The 22,500-nt window shown below is 49.7% G+C and overlaps 1 protein-coding gene across 1 annotated transcript in view; it reads left to right on the top strand.

The window, feature by feature from the left end:
- The window catches only part of pcdh15b (protocadherin-related 15b), a 63,958-nt gene that overhangs the window by 9,281 nt on the left and 32,177 nt on the right, over positions 1-22,500 (top strand). The window contains 18 exon segments of the mRNA XM_084670507.1: positions 2,127-2,287; positions 2,465-2,620; positions 4,784-4,903; positions 5,578-5,688; positions 6,011-6,181; positions 9,260-9,371; positions 10,478-10,593; positions 12,525-12,731; positions 14,139-14,273; positions 17,349-17,456; positions 17,459-17,500; positions 18,587-18,647; positions 18,650-18,704; positions 18,706-18,775; positions 20,233-20,268; positions 20,270-20,341; positions 20,656-20,789; positions 22,482-22,500. The exon segment at positions 22,482-22,500 is cut by the window's right edge and continues 75 nt beyond it. Of these exon segments, the coding sequence (XP_084526633.1) occupies positions 2,127-2,287; positions 2,465-2,620; positions 4,784-4,903; positions 5,578-5,688; positions 6,011-6,181; positions 9,260-9,371; positions 10,478-10,593; positions 12,525-12,731; positions 14,139-14,273; positions 17,349-17,456; positions 17,459-17,500; positions 18,587-18,647; positions 18,650-18,704; positions 18,706-18,775; positions 20,233-20,268; positions 20,270-20,341; positions 20,656-20,789; positions 22,482-22,500 (1,886 nt within the window).

Genomic DNA, 22,500 nt, shown 5'->3' with positions numbered 1-22,500 from the left:
TAATTGGTTCTGTAATGTTCAGACAGAATGGAAAGATGGCCATTCATTAGCATAGTCAATGGCCCCTGAAGGAGTATTATGACTAGGAGAAAGATGGTTCAGTCTGTGTGTCTGTTTGTCTGTCTACCCTCCTGCCTGTCTGTGTGTCTGTTTGTCTGTCTACCCTCCTGCCTGTCTGTGTGTCTGTTTGTCTGTCTACCCTCCTGCCTGTCTGTGTGTCTGTTTGTCTGTCTACCCTCCTGCCTGTCTGTGTGCCTGTGTCTCTACTCTGAGTGTCGACCATGACAGATAGCAATAATGCCCTAACTCTCCTTGTAAAGGGGACAAAGCAAAGCCTTCTTCTATTCATACAGAAACAACCTTGAACACTGGCTTACCTATTCCATAAATGGTGGGCTCTCAGAGCAGAAAAAAATTATCTAGATTACTGGTGGGTGGCTTAGGGTTTGGGTCTACGAGAGATTGAAGGAGAAAGGAAAATAGTTTGTGAAAAATGACATATGTATAGAGTGTCTGTGTGTGCAAGGGAGTCGCTTTGAGGGATTTGTTTGTGTGTCCGAGTGTGTCTGTGTGTGTGTGTGTGTGTCTGTGTGTGTGTGTGTTTTACTGAATTTTCCTTGCATTGTCATTGTGTCTCTACAGTACATGACCCATTTGGCGTAAACAGAGAGACACATACATTCCCACCTAGGCTGGCAGGCAGGGCCTGTTACTTCCACACATGTTCTAGTCAGTCCCAGGTGTGCTGCCAGCTTGCAGCGACCATGCCATCCTCTGTGCCAGCTGTACTGGGACCCACCAGGCGCCTCTCCCTGCTGGTCAAATGTCATCCTGCAGACGCCTGCCAGAGAAGAGGAGGGCAAAAGAGAGGGGAGGGGCGAGAGAGCGGAGGGAAGAGGAGAGGGGGAGGGAGAGCGGAAGGACGAGGAGAGGTAAGGAAAGGAGAGCAAAGGGGGAGAGAGAGGAGAGGAGGAAAGGAGGAGTGGGTGAGTGAGGAGGAGGGTAGGGAAGAGAGACGAGATGAGCTGAGGATGGAGGAGGGAGGATGGTGTGCGTGCGTGTGTGTGTGCGTGCGGGTCTGTTGTGTGTGATGTGTGTGTATGACGTGTGTTAGTGTTTACGTGCTTGTGAGAGTGTGTCTGTGTCGCTGCAGAGTGGGGTTTATGGAAGAAAGTGGTCAGATGTCAAATGCTATAACGCAGTGGACACTTTCTCCGTCTCTAAACACCAGAATCTGCATAAGACCTGTCATGAAAAATTCAAAAGCTGTTTGGCACCAAACTAATTGGTCTCCCCTGACTTGGAAAGCAACTGGATGTAATATGTTTTTATTTCCTATGTTCTTTATTCTCTTATCTAAAAATTGAGTTTGAGTTAGAATATAGCATATCTACTCCAGTTCCTTCGTTTTCTCAAGTCAACATCGAGAAAAGCTTTGTGAAGATCACCAGATTCCTTAATGGAGTAAAACCACAGAGTGTCGCGTCTTTGAGCTTGATCAGAATCCAAATCCGCTTTACTGCCAAGTAAGTTCCCACATCTGAGGGGTTTTGCCTTGGTAGGATGGTGCATGACAACAACAAAAACATAAGAGGGAGATAAAACGTACTGGAATATAAAAAGGAAAACATAAGAAGATAAAAATACATGAAAAATAAAGAATACGTAAAGTTACATTTTAAATCAATGAAGAGCCGTAGTGGAAGTCCCTAGACTCCACAGTGTTGACCGGGGAGCCACACCGGGTGGGGAAGGTGCTTCGTCTTATGAATGTTTTACATGATGAGAAGGACTGCAGGTCTCCAGTTCTGGGGATGTAAACAGACGGACCTTGGCAAACAAGAGGTGTCAGAACCGTCAGTGGTCTGCAGCCGACATTGCTAATTAAGTTGTGTTGAAGTTGACCTTGTGAGTGGAGAACAGTCAATGTCTAACAGGTAAAAACATTGCTTGATAAAGATGTGCTTACTAAATTATCAAGTACATGGACAAGGACACCCGCATTGCTTGTAAAGTTGTGTTGATGGCGTTGTCATGGTGACTGGAAAACATGGGGTGAGGCCCAATACTGAGTTGTTAGTATTGGGCCTGAGTTCTCAAGAACGTTTCTAAAACTGTGTCCACAGGAACGTTGCTGGTGGAGAACATGCAGATCCAGGGGCGGTCTGAGGACCCAGACAGAACCATCTCCCTGTCCCTCAGAGATAACTACAACAACTGGGTCATACTGGACCCCGTCAGACAGAGACTCTACCTCAACAGCACCGGACGGGTTCTGGACAGAGATGTAAGTACCAGGCATCAACAGTCAAGTGAAACAATAAAAATCAGCCTGTGTCAGATTAGGCTGGTTCCATTTGAACGGGTTGATTAGCAGAGAGGGATGTCATTTTATTTCAAACCTTTCATATCAGGACTGTGATGTATTTATCTGATAGCCACCTCCCTTCCTCCCTCCCCCCAGCCCCCCTCCTACATCCAGTCCATCGTGGTGCAGGTGCAGTGCACCAATGAGCTGGTTGGCACGGTGATCCTCCACGAGGTGCGCATCGTGGTGCGGGACAAGAACGACAACTCTCCCCGCTTCCAGCAGCCGCGATACTACACTTCCATCAACGAAGTGAGTGTGTGTGTGTGCGTGTGTGAGTGAGTGTGTGTTAACATACTTCTGTCTTTTTCTCCCGCTCTTGCACATTTTTTCTCTTTTACACACACACTTCCACACACACACACACACAGCTCATTTACTCCTGGCCACCAGTGAGCAGTTTCCCATTACCTTCTATTAAATATTTCTGCCCATTCACCTGAATGGGGGCTCATACAATTTGGGGAAACGGCGTAAAAGTTTGAAATATGCCCGCGTTGCTCAGTGAGCATAGACAGTTGGACACCGGGTCATAACTTACAGTGTAATTAGATTTATTCAGATGGAGGTTTTTCTCTGCAGAGAGGATGAGGCTCAGAGTCATTAAAGAAATAGTCCAGTTCAGCTAACTTGGAAGTGGTGGTTCTCGGATAACAACCGTACTGTATCAACTGTATATCAAACAACAAACTGTTGTCATAAGCCCAAATGCTCTAAAAAACAGGACTACAATGGTCCTTAGCTACAGGGGTCTATCTCAGCTTGTAGTTACCATACTAGCTGGCTATATTAGTGTTAGCACTACTAGCAGCTATTAGCTAGCTACAGGGGGTTCTGGTTGGCTCATTGGTAAAGGATAGCATCACAGAGGGGATGTTTTTAACAAGAAGCCAATGCATGAGCACAGCTGTAGACTGTTCGGCTATAATCACTAGCCTGTGCAAAGTTGCTGATTTTTGTTTCAAATGTACAAGGAAAAAGGACTGTCGTCCTTTTTGGTCACTAGCTAGCACTTACTTTAGCTAGCTAATCAAGCCAAATTACCTGCGAGGCCTACGTTATTAAACTGTTAAAAAAGTAAAGTACTCAGCCAACTAACATCTCTGACTGCCCACCCTGTCATGGAAATGTCTCACACACGCACGCACACACACACACACACACACACTCACACACACGGACACACACACACACACTCTCCCACGCATACAAACGGCCACTGGAAGATTATCCCGCGAGGCCCTGAGTGAAAACCGGGTAGAGACAGAAAGGAGCTCTGCCTAATTAAAACCAGTTCCCCTGAGGCTTGTTGTGGTAGATTTAGCCTATTAGAAAGTTGTCATGCAGAGTGGCAGAGTGCACAAACACACACACACAATCTCTTCTGGTTGCACACTGCGAGATGCCGCTCTCACAACAGTGGAGTATTGATTTACATGTAGTTATAGAGTCTCTGGAGCTTCAGACCTGAGGAACAGGAACACTGATTCCAGACGGCAGAATGACACAGCCAAGTAGGTCGGCAGAGGAGGGGGGGATGTGGCGATGGAGGGACGGAGAGATGGTGATGATGGAGACGGAGGGATGGTGATAGATGCATGGAGGACTAGGGTATAGAGGGATGGAGGGAGAATTCAATGGAGGGATCAAGTCATGCATTTGGATGAAAGGCCAACAGGAGATGAATGTGTTCATTAATGTCTGTGTGTGTTGGTGTAATTGGACGCAGATCACCTTTCTGACCAATGGTGATTACATCGGCGCTCATGCATGGACTGGCAGCCAAACATGTTTGTCTCAGAGAACTGATGCATGGAAGGACGAGGGCGGCAGAGGATGGTGTGTGTGGGTGTGCGTGCGTGTATGTGTGTGTGACAGGAATACATAATGATGAGACCAGACAGCCTAATTCATCATCTAATATGGACTCAAATGTTGTTACGTTTTCAATAATGCACGCTCCTGTGTTTCTGTGGCACTGCACAGAAAACGAGAGAGTAAAAAAGAGAGATACAGAGGAAGAAAGACAGAGACAGAGAGAGAAGGAGAAAGACAGAGGAAGAGAGAGAGAGAGAGAGAAAGAGAGAGAGAGGGACACAGAGAGAGAGAGAGAGAGAGAGAGAGAGAGAGAGAGAGAGAGAGAGAGAGAGAGAGAGAGAGAGACGGAGAGACGGAGAGACGGAGAGAGGGAGAGAGAGAGAGAGACACAGAGAGACAGAGAGAGGGACACAGAGAGAGGGAGAGAAAGAGAGAGAGAGAGAGAGAGAGAGAGAGAGAGAGAGAGAGAGAGAGAGAGAGAGAGAGAGAGAGAGAGAGAGAGAGGGAGATGGAGAGATGTGTAAAGCTCTGCCATGTCCGGATGTATTGCCCAGACAGGGGGCATCTTTACTCACGATGTCACATCCTGTGTTGCAGCTCACTCCAGTGGGCACAACCATCTTCTCCGGCTTCAGCGGGAACAACGGAGCCACCGACATTGATGACGGGCCCAACGGACAGCTGGAATACACCATTCTCTACAACCCCAGTGATCCGGTAAGGTCTAGAACACAACGTCCACGTCCTAAAATGGACCGTCCAGATTCTAGAATTCAGCTTCTGGGTTTTAGAATGTACCATCAAGGTTCTAGAATTCACCGCCAATGTTCCAGAATGTCCTATCAAGGTTGCAGAATACACCCTCTACGTTCAAAAATGTACTATCCAGATTCTAGAATACACCCTCCCGGTTCTACAACTTACTATGCGGTTTCTAGAGCATGCTCTCCAGGGTTTAGACGCTCAACATGACAGCCTTTCCCAGTCCTCTGGCTAAGCAGTGTCAGAAGGCCACACCTGCCAGAGTAATCTCAGCAGGGAACCAGAAATGCTTCATCGCTCTGGCACACCATGAATGTGTGATGAGGTCAGGAGAGGAGCTTGGCTCAGCAGACTCTCCTGACCCAGCTGTGTGCCACACCAGCTCTGACCTTTCACCCCGTCTCCTATTCACCCTGACCCACATTCCCTCCAGTGCAGTCGGCCTCTCCTGGCCTTACTGATCATGTCTTGGGTGCGTGTTTGTGTGTGGGTGTGTCTGTGTATGCATTTACATCTGCGTGCGTGTCTGTGGGCGTGTGCGTGTGTGTGTGCATGTACGTGTGTATGAGTGTGTGTGTGTGTGTGCGCATGTATGTGTGTGTTTGCACGTACGCGTGTGTGTGTGACAGACAGCCAACAGGACGTTCGATATTCCTCTCACCCTGTCTGGTTCGGTGGTGTTGAAAGAGAGACTGAACTACGAAGATATCACCCGCTACCTGGTCATCATCCAGGCCAACGTACGTCTGGGGGGGGGGGATGAGTCCTGGATGATTCACCAGGCCTTAGTCATGGATGAGTCAGAATGGATGAGTATATTGTATGAATACTATTCTATTGCACACACACACACACACACACACACACACACTCCAGGCTTAACATCCTGACACACACACAAACACATGCGCACACACATCTTTTTTAACGTCTGAAGATAGACACGTTTACTGTACTTCCTGTGAGCGGGCTGGTGGCGCCCGTGGTGGGTGTCTGCGTGTGCGAGAGAGACTGTGTTAGACCTCCCGTTAACAGTCCCACTCCCTCTGCCGGTCGCTACAGGACCGGGCGCCGTACCCTAACGAGCGTCGCACGGCGACCACGACGCTGACGGTGGACGTTCTAGACGGGGACGACCTGGGCCCCATGTTCCTGCCCTGTGCCCTGGTGGACAAGACCCGTGACTGCAGCCCTCTCACCTACCGGGCCAACATCCTGGAGCTCACCCACCCGGTAAGACTGGAAGCCAGCACTGTACCCAGCACACACCCTGCAAGGCCCCTGGGACACATCCAGTACGTACAGACACACTACCCCATTAAATCCAATCCAATCCAATCGAATTCAAGATAATCTGCTCTAATCTAATCCTATCAATTTATGTTGCACTACTACAAGAGATATGTTTATATTTGGTACAAGTAACCCACTTAGGAAGAGATCTTATGGAAATAGCTTATCGGCTGTTAGAGGCTGTTCACCTGGTCATGTGCCTGCAGAGAGCAGGTGTAGCTCTGGGTTGGTGCTAGGTCCGTCTGTATACCAGGTTATGTCTGATGTCTGTAGACCAGGTTATGTCAGCTGTCTGTAGACCAGGTTATGTCTGTTGTCTGTAGACCAGGTTATGTCAGCTGTCTGTAGACCAGGTTATGTCTGGTGTCTGTAGACCAGGTTATGTCAGCTGTCTGTAGACCAGGTTATGTCTTGTGTCTGTAGACCAGGTTATGTCTGGTGTCTGTAGACCAGGTTATGTCAGCTGTCTGTAGACCAGGTTATGTCAGCTGTCTGTAGACCAGGTTATGTCTGGTGTCTGTAGACCAGGTTATGGCTGGTGTCTGTAGACCAGGTTATGTCAGCTGTCTGTAGACCAATCTTGGTCAAGCAGATGACTTCTGGTGTCTGTAGATCAGTGTGGGTCTAAACCGAATACGTTCTGCTGGGTCTGCGTATATCTGAGAGGATTGTAGAGGCATGGAACAGACAAACGACTTGAGCCATTATTCCCATGTGAGTGGTTGTACACCTCCGGCTGTCTGAGGACTAAGTGTTTGGGGGTGTGGTTGAGGACTGTGAGCTATATGTGGTGGTTTCTGAGTGGGGTGCTTAGTCCAGGTGGGGGTGTGGGGAGGGGGGGTGCTTAGAGGGGGGCATGCGTGGGGGTGTCTGACCCAGGCTGGGGACCATCATTCTCTGGTCTAATTGAGCCTCTCAGACACAGCTTCCACACCAGGGGAAAGAAACCAGATAAATAACAGTTTTCTGCAGCCTCATTAAATTCTCCCCTGCTCGAGAGTGACAGCGATTATTGTCGCTCTGTAGCGATTCGTCCGCCCCTAGTGCTTGAAATTGGTCTCACAGAATGAGCCATGTCATTCAATTATATCTGTCATTAGACTGCTCTAAAGCAACAGCAATATCAACACTTTGTAATTCTAGGAAATTATCTTACAATCTTGTTATTTCATAAAAGTTAATCACAAAAACTCTTCCACTCCAAACAGACCTAGACAACTGTCACAGCTGACCTCGAACCTCATAAAATGACACGTTTGTGGCTCCGGAAACAAAATCCAGTAGGTCTGGCCGTTGCCACAGCCACGCGTGTTGTTTTCCAGACGCTGCCCTCCTCGCCAGCGAGTTGAGGTCACAGGCTGAGGGCCGGTGACAGCGTCACAGCACAGTAACAAGGTGGCCAGGTCAGGTTTGCACCCATGTTCCGGGGGGCTGGACCGGGGCCTGGTGGAGCTTACTCAAGGGCAGGTTTTACGAGGCCTGCTGCTGCTCCAGGGAGAAGAGGATGATTATGTATGAGGGAATGGCCACGGCAGAGTTCCTCTCTTATCAGGCTCCCGGTAAACACACCCCAGGGCTGCCAGCTGTGCCATCACTCACTGGGATGGGATTGTCTCTCTCTCATTCTCTCTTTCACACACAGACACACACACACACACGCTCTCTCTCTGTCTCTGTCTCTGTCTCTGTCTCTGTCTCTGTCTCTGTCTCTGTCTCTGTCTTTGTCTCTGTCTCTGTCTCTGTCTCTCTCTCTCTCTCTCTCTCTCTCTCTCTCTCTCTCTCTCTCTCTCTCTCACTCACTCTCACTCACTCACTCACTCTCTCTCTCTCTCTCTCTCTCTCTCTCTCTCTCTCTCTCTCTCTCTCTCTCTCTCTCTCTCTCTCTCTCTGTGTCTCTCTCTGTCTCTCTCTCTCTCTCTCTCTCTCTCTGTCTCTCTCTCTCTCTCTCTCTCTCTCTCTCTCTCTCTCTCTCTCTCTCACTCACTCACTCACAGACACACAGACACTCCCAGACAGACACCTTTAAGGATACAGACCCACACACAATCACTAAAACAATGTGTTTATGTGTTTTGAGGTGGCGTGAGCTGGGCTAGGCTGAGTGCAGCTGGGAACAAAAAACGTGTCTGGCCCAGGGGATCATATAGACTCTGTCATTTGAGTAAATAAAACACACACACGTGAGACACACATGAAATCACAGAGGCACACTAAACTTCCAGGAGTAGAAGTGTTTCTGGGGACAACAACCCATCCTCTCTCTCAGAGGTGTCTCCAGGCTCTGAAGAGCTGCTCCTCAGCGTGTGTGTGTGTGTGTGGGTGTGTTTGTGTGTGTGTGTGCTGCATGTCAGTGGAGCAGCCGACAGCAAGCATCTCCCCTTCTGACTCACGCTCCCAGCTACTTCTCTCTCTCTCCTCTAAACTAATCTCTGATTTCCTCCAGACTCTCTTTCCTCAGGGTTTTCGCTTATATCTCTCCTCCAAACTCTCCCTCTCTCTCCTCTCAGTTCATGGTGGTCAGTGACAGGTGACAGGTGTTCTGATCGTGCCGCCCACCGGCCCACTTGCCCCCCCACCCCCCCTCCTCTCACCCCCCAACCCCTGAAAGGACTCTTTCTCTTTCTCGCTCTCTCTATGTGGGTTCGTCCAGCTGGGCCTCTGTGACTCAGCCCAGGAATTAGGAGCATTCAGGACAATGGTGGTCCTCTGCTTGTGTTGTGAGCTCCTGGGGTCACCTGCTGGGGACAGGACGGTCCCGGGGTTCAGAGACGGCACCCAGCTGGGTGTTGTTGTCGTTTTAGCAGAAGGCTTCTTTTGGTCACGTCCATTGTTGACAGGGGAAAGTGCAGGTGCTTTGTGATGGACCCGGATGGATCAAGAAAGTACAGTGAGAGGCATTAGGAAAGGACATTCCGGAACCGGTTTTGATTGGAAACCTTTTTTTTTTTTCTCGTCTCTTCTTGTCTTTTCCTTTTCTTCATGTCACTTCCCCTCCCCTCCCCTCTCTTCTCTCTGTAGGTCAACGTGAACCCACTGAACGTGACTCCGCCCATCCAGGCCGTGGACCAGGACCGGAACATCCAGCCTCCCTCCAAGAGGCAAGAAGGGATCCTGTACTCCATCCTCATTGGTGGGCTCATGTCCATGCTGCCGATGCACAGCATCAGTCACCATCCACTGGCCTGTAATGACTAGAGAGAATGGGAGGAGGGAGGGATGGAGGCATCGGGGATGGAGGGAGGGAGGAGCGGACGTCTAGAGGGAGGCACGGATGAGTGGATGGAGGGCTCGATGAGGTGAGGCAAGGGGGATGAATGGAGGGAGAAAGTGATGGACGGATGGAGGGGTGGGTGGTGAGACAAACAGGGAGAAGGGGTGACGGAGAGGCGGGATCGTCCGAAAGAGAGACAGGGAAAGAAGGCGGTAGGAAACGATGGAGAGAGTACATTGTAGGACCTGTGGAGACCTGAGATGAGTACTGTCAGCCTCGAGGTTGTAGTCCGGGCCCGGAGCTTCCCTGCTGTTCAGGAAATGTTCCCCGCTGTTCTCAGAATGTTCCATCTCTTTCTGGGAGGCCAATCAGAAACCTGCCACTGGTGCTTTGGAATAAGTCAGAAACTCCCCTCCTCCTCGCTTGTTCTCCACCCAATCATTTGTCTACATCCTCTCCCCTCCCTCTCTCCTTCCTCTTTCATCCTCTTTCATTCTTCCCGTTCCATAGTACTCTCGCCTCCTTTCACCTCCTGCTGTCTCTTCTCCCCTCCTCCCTCCCCCTGTCCTCCTTTCCTTCCACTTTTCTCGTCCTCTCTCCCTCCCTCCCCTTCTCCTTCGTCATCAGTTTGACAACGCGGGATACTGTTAATCCCAGACACACACTGAGCAGGGGGGACTGGCAGTAAACCTCTCCTTCTACCCTCTCTTCCCTCCTCTCCTCTGTGTCTCCCCCTCTCCTCTCTTCCTCCGCCCTCTCCTGACTGGAAAAGATGAGGTGGAGAGGACAGAGAAGGATGAGGAGAAGGACGAGGAGAAGAGAAGATGTGAAGGGGAGGAGAGGGAAATGGAGGGAGGGTGAGGGAGAGGATAGGAGAAGAGAAGAGGGGGAAGAGAAAGAGGAAGGGACTAGAATCGTTGTGTGAGGATCCTTCTAGGTTGGTCCCTGAAATGTCTCTCTCCTATATCCCTGAAATGGTGGTTGGGGGGAGGGGCTTGTGATGTAATGTCCTGTTTCCTGTGTAGGGAAGCCAGAGATGCATACGGCAAGCTTCTTCTCTCTGAACCGTACCAGCGCAGAGCTGCTGCTACTCAGGCCCATTGACAGAGAGCTCTACCAGAGATTCGACCTGGTCATCAAGGTAACCTACGTGTGTGTGTGTGTGTATGTAATTATCTGCGTGTGTCTGTGTGAGCGTGTGTCCTTACACTTGTGTTTTTGTAGGTGTGTGTGTGTGTGTGTGTGTGCATGTGTGTGTGCGCGAGTGTCTGTTTGTGGTACACAGCTCACAGGGATGTGCCAGATATGTAGCTTTCATCTATATGTGAGATTATCTCTTAACAACATTGCATACTGCAGGAATCCCCTCAGCACAGAATCTTATGTAGATCAGTGTGTGTGTGTGTGTGTGTGTGTGTGTCTGTGTGTGTGTGTGTGTGTGTGTGTGTGTGTGTGTGTAGAGAGGGCGTCATCCTGCTGCTGGGTGCTCATGGCCAGATTGGTAACTCTATCGACCTCAGTCGTGCTTGAGTGATTTTTTCCTCTAGGAGTGGAGAGGAAAGTGGGAGAGTGCCTCATCTTCAGTACAGCCTCCCTCCCTCCCCTTCCCTCCCTCCCTCCCTCCCTCCCTCCCTCCCCTCCCTCCCTCCCTCCCTCCCTCCCTCCCTCCCTCCCCTCCCAGCTTCCCTCCCTCCCTCCCTCCCTCCCTCCCTCCCTCCCTCCCTCCCTCCCTCCCTCCCTCCCTTCTCCCCCCACCGCCCATTGGTCACATCTCCCTTTGTCTCTTCCAATTCTCAACACTTCACCCCTCTTTTCTTTCAATCCCCCTTTTTACACCCCCCCTCCCCCACACACACACAGGTCTGCAGTAACCCCATTTACCAAACTGCCCCTCGCTGACAGTTATAAAGTGTTAGTGCTTACCAGGTGAGAGCTCGTTCTCTATTCCCGTAAGGAATAAGGCACACGCACACCTACAGACACATCCCTACACACACACACTCATACACATACACTCTGCTCTTCCAATTAGTTAACACGTTGTCACTTGTCCATTATATTTTCTCCTGGCTTCAAATAACTTTGAGAGTAGCTCGACCGTAAAAACAGTTGTTAGCCAGGCTAGATCTGTCTCCTCAGAATATATTTTCTTTTTGAGTCCTTCCCTCACCACACCTCCGGCCCACCCAGCTCAACAAATCAAATGATCCCAGCACAGTTGGCTGTATCAAACGACATAGAGGGGTCAACTGGGAATGGAGCAGATACTGGTGAAGGCTGGCACCTTGACTAGGTCAATTACTTACTACGTACAATCACACACACACACACGTTATGGAAAATCATCCACCTGTATGTTCTGGTAAACACATGCTTTGTGTACATGCTCTCCCCACTGGCGCACACGCGTGTACACACTCACCCGTGCCTTGGTGCGTCACACACACACTGTTTTGTCAGTGTCAGGTCCAGATAGAGACATGTGTTTGATCGCGAGGCACATGCTGTTGTTTTATGTGTGAGAGGCACAAACACACACTCACCACCCACACCTCCCCCGTCTCTCACTCTGCTAGGATCCATAATTGCACGGGCGGTTTAAAGATCTTGCACAGACTTGTCTGAGTGCTGATTGGATCAGAACGACGATGGAGCTGAATCAAGCACACGCACACACACACGCACACTTAGGTTGTCAGGCTCCTGGGATTCACAGATCTTTACTTCCATGTTTGTAGACAGGAAATAAGCGTTAGTCATGCTCTCCGTGTGTGCCTGAGCGCGGCTCTATATTTAGCCATCTCCAGAGACCTAGTGTGTTCTCCTCTGGGATCTCCTCTGTGGCAGTCCTGACTGAATACATTTCTGCTGCTCATTTCATGACAACTTCCTTCATTTATGACTTCCTGTTCCCCGTTCCCTGTCTCCTAGCAAACCAGACCCTGTTCTTGTGTTCTTTGTTCTATGTCTGCGTTCTGCTCCATAAAGGAGAACGCCCACCCGGAAACTCGCCCTTGTCCTGTCACCAGTCGAGACCACGTTCTCTAAGTTCCATGTTCTGTGTTCCGCCAGGCTGAGCAGGATAATGGCCACCCTCTCCCGGCGTTCGCTAACCTGCACATCGAGGTTCTGGACGAGAACAACCAAGCTCCCTATTTCTTGGAGTCCAGTTACCACGGCTACATCACCGAGGCTGCGCCCGTGGGAACCACAGTGTCGACCAATAGCAGCCTGTCCACAGCCCTGAGTATCATCGCCCTGGACAACGACATAGAGGAGGTGGGAGATGGCTTTGTGTCATCGAGGGATTGAACCCAGGTCTTCTGTGGGTTAAGTCCTGGCCCTTAGCATACCAGGAGACCATGTCCCCTTTGGTCTAATGGTTTGGGCTGTGAGTTTGATAAGTAGAAGACCTGGGTTCGGTCCCTGCGGGTTGCACTCCACTGTGATAAGCCCTTGCGGGTCATCTGATCATCTCATCCAATGACATGTTGTGTTCTGTCTCCCTGTTGTAGCTCACGGCCAATCAACTGCCTGTAGGTAGCACACATGCCTGAGTGCTGTGAAATTACCTTGTGTGAAGTTCTCTCAGTCTCTCAGTCTCCCTGCGATCTGTTCCTCTCTTTTTCATTTTCTGCCTTTGGAAGTGTTCACTATTCTGTTAAATGTTTTATTCGCTGTCAGCTTCACGTCCTGTTGCGGGGCATGTCTCTGATGTGGACCTTCTCTCCCCCTTCAGTTTTGAGTGAAATACAACGTTTAGACCACTCTGTTCCTCCACGACTTCCAGCAGTTCAGGGATGACAGACCTAGGCCATCTGAGGCCTGAACAAATCTAATATATATATCTAGTATATGCCTAGTATATGTCTAAGTGTAGATATATAGTAGATATATATCCTCCACACCTGGTCTACAAGTATAGATATATAACCTTTCAACACACCTTGGTCTACCAGGTCTAGACATATCTCCTCCAACACACACCTAGTCTTGCTGTAAACTAAATATCTCCTCCAACAACTGGTCTCACTGCAGTGTGGCCTTACGGCCTATGGGCACACATGCAGTCAACCAGCTATGGATTTAGGTAATGGCTGCCAAAAGGCTCTGTCATTGCTATGATGCAGAGGCTTGCTGCTGGATCCTTGCAGATGGATGTTTGGTCAAGTTAGGATTATTGCTTGTATTACAGCACCTATCAGGCGCCATCCATTAAACATCTCCACGGTTATTAGGATTCTAATTGCTTTTATTTGCTTCGGATTTATTTATGTATCTGGAAGCAGCGGGGTGCCAGTTCAATATCCACTGAAGCTGAATCTACATTATCCCTGCACACACACACACACACACACACACACACACATGCACAGTGCTGAGTGCTGGATATTGGTAATGACAGATTTAACAGGCTAGAGAAGAGGACGTGAATGCATTATTTTAGAGTGTGTGTGTGTGTGTGTGTGCATGTGAGTGTGTGTGTGTGTGCATTTGTGCTCATTTGACGGTCATCATTTGTGTGTCATCTACACTGTACCTCCATCCTCTTTACTAGAAAGAACCCTTCAATCACTTTGCTAAATCCACCGTGTTAGCCCAGGAAACCAATACACGTCTTCTGGCCTCAAACCGCCTCTGCTGCGTGTTCTGGTCCAGTGACGCGGCTCTCCTCTGTCCCGGCAGACCAAAGACCCCCGCGTGCTGATGTCTCTGGACAGCTACCAGGCTGTGTTCACCCTCACCCCCTCTGGGATCCATCGCTACCTCACCCTGCTCAAACCCCTGGACCGGGAGCTGCAGCAGAGCTACACCTTCACGGTACGAACCCGCACACACACAAATGCACACCCAGACATGCACACGGAGGTATGTGCATACATGCCTATGCACACGCAAGTATATGTACTAACACTTACAGACATGCTCGCACGTTACACACACAGACGTGTGCACGCACGCACACGTTTTTCCACTTGCTGAAATGCTTGCCCGTTACACACAAACACTCACAGATGTACTGGACTCAAACCTGTACACACACAAACAGACCCAAGCTGGTAGACTCCGTCACCCTAACACCTCTGATACCCATGGCTCCTCCACATCTTACTCCTTTAACTCTTCGCGCAGCCACAGAATAGCATTCCCTGGGCCGTACATCTCACAGGAAAGCCCTAACGGCACCTCCAGGCTGGGATATTGCCTATTGCCTTCCTGTCCAGTGTTTCCAATGGTTGGACAGTGTATGTTCTTATTTAATGAGACAGACCAGTTCCAGGGAGACTGGTGTTATGTATTTATTAAATGTTCTCTGCCCAAACAGCAGGACTATGGTTGTGGTGTTTCCGATTGAGGGTTGCGTGGCAAACACTGTCTCTCCGAGCACAAGCACACACACACACACAAACATCCACAAACACACACACACACACGGACACACACATAGAGGAGGACAATGGCGCTGTGTCCTCCAGAGACAGCATTCTGCTTCGCCTTGTTAGGACGACTGGCTGCCTGCCACTGGACCTGGGTTTGATGGAAAGGTGTGTGTGGGTGTGTGTACGTGTGAGTGTGGGTGTGTGTGTGTGAAGAAGGTACAGAGATTGAGTGTGTGCATGTGTTTGTGAGTGTGAATAAGGTAGATATACTGTGTGTGTGTGTCTGTGTGTGTGTGTGTGTGTGTGTGTGTGTGTGTGTGTGCGTGAGTTTGTGTGTGTGTGTATGAATAAGGTAGAGAGATTGTGTGTGTGTGTGGTAGGTGGCAGGGGCGGGGGGGGGGGGGGTTGATAAACTGTGTGCATGTGTCCCTGCTTCTTAAAATGAATGGGAATGCAGCAACATGTAAGTGAATAGTGTAAAGCCAGTGTTTTCATCCGGTATTGATTGTTTTCCATGTGAGGAAGTAATCAGTGTGAAAGCATTCATCTAGAAATAGAGCCAGATAGAGATGGAGGATGCATGCTACAGCAAATACTAGACAGAGAGATCTGTCTCCTTGTGCTTGGAGCTGACAGCCTTCACCATATAAAACATAGAACACAGGGTTAGACTGTAGAACTACCTAAGTCCTACATTCTATATTCTGCTAGTGCTGTCTGATTCTGTCCTCGTCCAAACACCAGAAGATGAGATACAGGTGTGAAGATCCAGACACACACCCTGAATGCAGAGTGTGTGTGTGTGTGTGTGTGTGTGTGTGTGTGTGGGTGTGTGGAAGGGGGGTTGTACAAAAATGGATAAGTTGTCATGCTGAACACACAGCATTTGTCCCTGGCACTGCTGATTAAAGCAGCCAAGGCAGACAGGCAGACAGACAGACAGGCATACAGACAGGCAGACAGGCATGCAGGCAGACAGGCAGACAGGCAGACAGGCAGACAGGCAGACAGACAGGCATACAGACAGACAGACAGACAGACAGGCATGCAGGCATAGACTCATATCATATTAATGCAACTCCACATCTGTCAGTCTGTTTGTGTGTGTTTGTGTGTGTGTGTGTGTTTGTCCTAAAGACCTTATAAACCACCTGGGTGCAATGACTCACCATGTTCTAGCACATTAAGTCTTAATATGGGTCGTTCAGATTCCATTCTAATGATTGTTGTGGCCTCCAAAGAGGTAGCCTAAGCTTATCCCACAGAGCGCTAAACCACCCACACGCACGCACACACGCACGTACACACACACACACTACCCTCCCTCACAGAGAGAGAGAAAAAGCTGAACAATGTTCCACAGCAACACGTGGTCCACGTGCTCGGACCCCTGCAGTGCATGCTGGGAACTGTTCTTCATTCAGTTTTGCGCCCTGTGTGTGCGTGTGGCCCTCCTACAGTGCCTCCTGCTCCTCTGCTGCTCGGGCCTGTCCCAGACTGCCGCTGTGCTCAGGCTTGGCCCCACTCCAGCCTTCACATCACAGCAGGAACCCATGTTCCTGGTGCATCTTACATGATGTTAAACATGGAGATTCTGACTAGACTAGAGCTACTTTATCTAATGTAGACCCAGTACTAGAGCTGCTCTATCTAATGTAGACCCAGTACTAGAGCTGCTCTATCTAATGTAGACCCAGTACTAGAGCTACTTTATCTAATGTAGACCCAGTACTAGAGCTGCTCTATCTAATGTAGACCCAGTACTAGAGCTGCTCTATCTAATGTAGACCCAGTACTATAGCTGCTCTATCTAATTTAGACCCAGTACTAGAGCTGCTCTATCTAATGTAGACCCAGTACTAGAGCTACTCTATCTAATGTAGACCCAGGACTAGAGCTACTTTATCTAATGTAGACCCAGTACTAGAGCTACTTTATCTAATTTAGACCCAGTACTAGAGCTGCTCTATCTAATGTAGACCCAGTACTAGAGCTGCTCTATCTAATGTAGACCCAGTACTAGAGCTGCTCTATCTAATGTAGACCCAGTACTAGAGCTGCTCTATCTAATGTAGACCCAGTACTAGAGCTGCTCTATCTAATGTAGACCCAGTACTGGAGCTGCAGTCTGTAATACAGACCCAGGACTAGAGCTACTCTATCTAATGTAGACCCAGGACTAGAGTTGCTCTATCTAATGCCATGTGCTCATCTCCCTCATTGTGGATTCAACGTAGTGTCTCCAGGGTTAGCAGTTTATTACCTATCTCAGGACTGGAGCTGGGGGGATTAGAGCACAGCGCTGTGGGGATTATACCATGTTTATCTGTTGTGGATGTGTGGCACCATATGTCCTACTGCAGGGGGTCATTCTCTGTTTGGGTTAGGGTCACTGGTGGGACCAGGTGTTTCTCTATCTCTCTCTCTTTCTCTCTCTTTTCCCTTCTCTCCTCCTTTTCTCTCCCATCTATTTCCTTCTCTCCTCCTCTCATCCCTCTCTCCTGTCCTCCCCCAGATACTGGCATCTGATGGCGTCCAGCACAGCGCCCCCGTAACTGTGACGATCACGGTGCTGGACACCAACGGCAGCACCCCCACATTCACCAACATCTCCTTCAGTGTCCCCAGATCTACACCGACATGTTGCCCGGGGAAACCGTCCTGCAGGTGAAGACCACGAACATCAATACCTCACAAGCAATACCCCTGCATCAGTGCCTATATTAATAGTTTTATAGCTAATCAATTTGTATCAATACTACGCTATGTTCCTACAACCAATCAGACTTAGTAGTCGCCCCTGGCTCGTCAATAACCCACTAACTCCATCTAACAACTCCCCAAAGAGTCCATGAACAGCTGATTAGTAATCAATACCTAGTCACTGCTTAATCAATAGCCCTGACCTTGTAACCCCAGTAAGTGCTTTAGTAACTCCACCATGGATGGATTGGACTGGGCCAGCTGGCCTTGTGCAGAGGTCAATAGACAAGGACTTTGATTTGTCAGGGCAGGGCTGTTTCAGTTATTTCCTGTTGAATCCAACGACAGCTGTCTTTTTCCCCTTAATAATGATATCTCTCGAAAACAAGACCCATAGGTTTCAGTGTTTGCTATTTACCAGATCACCGATCCCTCCATTAAAGTAAATATGTGGACATTTACCAGAGCCCCATTCATATTTTAGACTTTGATAGTCACACACACACACACACACACACACACCGCCTCCCCCCTCACCTGACCACCACCACGCTGCCTTCTATTCACATTTCAGAATATTCTGGATTATTGGATTCACACCATTCCAAAGTCTAAAAAAATCCCAAAATTGAGTTTGATTGAACTGTCCTGGGTTCATGCCCCTCGTTGTGGATTCAGCCGTGGTGTCTTGATATGGCCACACTCAGACACCTCCTGGGTTATCCGATGGGTTTCCAAATGTATTAGCTCCAAGACCTGCATCCGCCGCATTGACTTTACATCCTCCATATAGATAAGCAGGTTTGACATCCCTGTGCTGCGCTTTGGAGATGGATAGGGAACACACTGATGCTGACACACACACACACACACACACTCGCAAGCTCTAACCTTCACACTCAGATACCGACGACAGATACACTCACACACAGCTCTACCCTTGTCACACATATACTCCTACATACACACACACACAGCTCAAACCTTAACATAGGAGACACACACACACACAGAGACAGATCTCTAACCTTTGTGCGTGTCGGTCCCCAGCTGTCTGCCAGGGACGCTCGCGAGGGGCCCAACGGTCAGGTGACCTACCGGATCCTGGCAGGGAGCAGGGTCACTTCCTGATCAACGCCACTTCTGGGGTCATCACCGTGGCGCCAAGATAAACCCGGGGTTGGGAGGTCCTACGCCCTGACGGTGGAGGCCATGGACAATGGCCCTCAGGCTGAGGAGGTGGAGGAGAGGGACAGGGGAGGGAGGGTAGAGGAGAGGAGGGCGGAGGAGAAGGGCGACGATGGAGGGTTTAGAGAGACGAGGGAGGAGGGTGAGGAAGGGTACGGGTCTCCCTCTCCCATCTCTGCCCTCGCTCTCTGCTAAGTCTCTCTCTCTCTCTCTCTCTCTCTCTCTCTCTCTCTCTCTCTCTCTCTCTCTCTCTCTCTCTCTCTCTCTCGCTTTCCCTTTTCCCACCCCACTATCAATCAATGGGGTGCAAGGACTCCCACATCCTGTTTCTCAGAAATATCTGAAACATTAAGGGCCGATAGGTGAACTCCATATCCATGTAGCATGCAAAGAGCTTGCTTGTTGAAGCTTTTCACAGTAATTGGCAATGCCATGCCTGACCCCTGTGACCCAATCTTAGCTATGTGCCTCTGTGGGCACTTTATGCTTTCCTGGCTGGCTTGTTTGCTTAGCTGGCTGTAATTATTGGCTGGCAGACTGGCTGGCAGACTGGCTGGCTGGCTGACTGGCTAGTTGGCTTGATAGCTGTCTGGCTGTCTGAGTAATTGACTGGCTGACCGACTGACTGACTGGCTGGCTTGCTAGCTGTCTGGCTGTCTGAGTGATTGACTGGCTGACTGACTGACTGGCTGGCTGGCTTGCTGACTGACTTGTTCTCTGGCTGTCAGCCTGGTTCCTTGGCCGCTGTGGTGTTGAATCGATACAGCTCAGCAGGCAGGAGACAGCCTGAGGTAGCAAAGCAGGAAATGGATTGTGTCTGGAGACCAGTGGGGGATCTGGGCTTTGGTGCAAGGAGCAGTGGCACTTTCACGCTGGCTTCCCACAGAAAACAAGCGTCAGCCTCACAACAGAGAGTCCAGAGACCTGAGAGACGGGGAAGAGAAGGGAGCTGTTTGTTTCAGACTCAAGGACGAGACCCAGCCAGATAGAACACTGATGATTAGGGATGTGAACATGGTTCCAAATGACTGAGAGCCAACTGCTTGATGTCTGTCTGACAGACTGGCATGAGGAGAGGGAGAGGAGAGGCAGGAGAGGGAGAGAGGCGAAGAGAAGAGAGGAAAAGAGAGAAGCAAGGAGAAGGAAAAATGGATGGGGTGAAACCAAACCAGGCAGCAGGTGTATCATTGTTTACATGCTCCAGATGGAGTTAGGACTGGACAATGAAGAGAAAATATCGAAATGGAAACAAATGATCTGCATGAGCCAGAACGAGGGAGGGAGGGAGGGAGGGAGGGAGGGAGGGAGGGAGGGAGGGAGGGAGGGAGGGGGGAGGGGGGGAGGGGGGAGGGGGAAGAGACCGCAGGTAGTCCTAGCATATTCTGGAGATGTGTGGAGGAGGACTGGTCTTCTCTCTCGCTTTAACTCTGGCTTGTTTCTCCCTCCTAACCCATCGTTTCCCCTTCTCCTCCCTTCTCATCCCCTCCATCTTCTTCTCCTCCTCCTCCAGGAGCTCCATCACCACCGTCTACATCGAGGTGCTCCCCCCCCAACAACCAGAGCCCCCCTCGCTTCCCAGCCTCTCCTACACCCTGGAGGTCCAGCGAGGCCATGAGGGCTGGAGCCACTCTGTCCCTTCAACCTGCAGGTAGCACTTATCCCACACATTCTGCACCATTTTTACTGTAGTCTGTTGCCCTTCCTGCTTCCTGCTCTGAGGTGGGAGGTCACCTTCCTGTTTGATCAACGGGGCCATTATCTCATACAACTTGACTCCACACACCTTTGTAGAGGGGTATGATGAAGCGACCAAACATGAGATGGGTGTGTTTGTGCATATTTGTGTCTAATGCTATGTGTGTGTTTGTGTGCATGTGTGTCTGTGTGTGTATGAATGTGTTTGTGTGCGTGTCTGTGTTTGTGTTTGGTAGGCCAACAACCATGAAGGAGACCCCATCACCTACACCATCCTGAGTGGCAAGCACAGAACCTGCAGGCTCAAAACAGCAGTATGTTTGCTTTTTCTCATCCACAGCACCAGGCTCCACATGACAAACCTGGAACAGTCAGGAATGTAAAATCCCAAAAGGCTTGAAAATACATGAATCGTTTTTCATTTTTCCCCTCTGTTCATTCTTTTTCTCTCTTCTCTACATTTTCTCTCTCTGTCACTCTCTGTCACTCTCTGTCACTCTCTGTCACTCTCTCTGTCTATCCCGGTTTCTCTACGGGATGCACCAGAGGGTAAAAATGCTGATGAGAATGCTGCATTATCTGATGATACATAATTAATAAGAATACGTAATAAAAACCAACACAAATATAGTGAGGGTTGAAGCAGCCGAGTGAGCATGGGGAAATCTTTCTTCAGCTCTGGAAAAATCCCAGTCTTGCCCTGGATCTGCTCACTCTTTCTGCGTTCTCTCTCTCTCTCTCTCTCTCTCTCTCTCTCTCTCTCTCTCTCTCTCTCTCTCTCTCTCTCTCTCTCTCTCTCTCTCTCTCTCTTTCTCTCTCTTGCCTGCCTCTCTTACTCTCTCGCTTTGCTTTCTCTCTCTCTCTCTCTCTCTCTCTCTCTCTCTCTCTCTCTCTCTCTCTCTCTCTCTCTCTCTCTCTCTATCTCTCTCTTTCTCTCTCGATCAAATGTCAATTTAATGGGAATGCACCAATATGTGTGTGTGTGTGTGGACTGGAAGAGCTGTTGCTGTGTGGTTGGAGGCTTTATGAAATTGGAGTACGCTGTGTGTGTTTCTTCCTTCATCCACCCCAGCGGAAACCTCCACACACACACACACACACACACACACACACACTGCACTCTAGTCAGCCTCACCTGCTCCACCATGGCCAGGCATTTCAATTTTGGTTTCCCGCTCCCCCCACCCCCTTCCTCCCCCTCCAGCCCCCCCCCCCCCCTTCTTCATCCCCACCTCCTTCACACAATCCACCCACCAGGGAGATGGCATGCACGACCACCGTCAACCATCCGCCTTTTGATAGACCCCATCCTGTCTCGCCCCTCCAGCCTGCGGGGCGTGCTGGTGGAGAGGAGCGGGGCTGGGAGGGAGGGAGGGAGGGAGGGAGGGAGGGAGGGAGGGAGGGAGGAGGAGGAGGGAGGAGGGAGGGAGGGGAGGAGGAGAGGGAGGGAGGGGAGGGAGGGAGGGAGGGAGGGAGGGAGAGGGAGCGGGGGGAGGTCCAACCACCACCAAGCATTTCCATAAATGACCTTAAAATGTGCAATAAATCAAGCTCAAAAAGCTCTTTTGTCGTTGCGTACAAAGGATCCGTCTGCTCCGGCAAGGTAGTAGTTTGGGGACAATCAAACCTCCCACTGGCTGTTCTAATCTAACATCTAAAATGTTCATATGTTGCTGTAGTTAAGGCAGACTTCCATTTCTTTTTAATAGATTGACATTGTGTGTTGACTGCACATGTCCTTCCCTCTGCTGTGTGTGTGTGTTTGTGTGCATGTGTATGTGTGAGAGAGGGTATTGTTTATCTCAGCAGGATGTATTTTTGACACCTTAAAGCCTCAGCAGAGAATAGAGAGAGAGAAAGAGAGAGAGAGAGAGAGAGAGAGAGAGAGAGAGAGAGAGAGAGAGAGAGAGAGAGAGAGAGAGAGAGAGAGAGAAAGAGAGAGAGAGAAAGAGAAAGGGAAGACTCACAAAGGCCGATGAAGAGAGTTTAGTTAAGTAGCAACCACTGTCTTTTCCTTGGAGGTGAGGTATTGAGAGGGGCTGTGTGTGTGTGTTCTCCTCAGGACAGGGTTGCTGGTGCTG

Source organism: Hypomesus nipponensis, chromosome 13 (assembly GCF_054491055.1).
Source record: "Hypomesus nipponensis isolate SF chromosome 13, ASM5449105v1, whole genome shotgun sequence".
Taxonomy (NCBI): domain Eukaryota; kingdom Metazoa; phylum Chordata; class Actinopteri; order Osmeriformes; family Osmeridae; genus Hypomesus; species Hypomesus nipponensis.
This window is presented reverse-complemented; position numbering and strand designations above follow the sequence as displayed.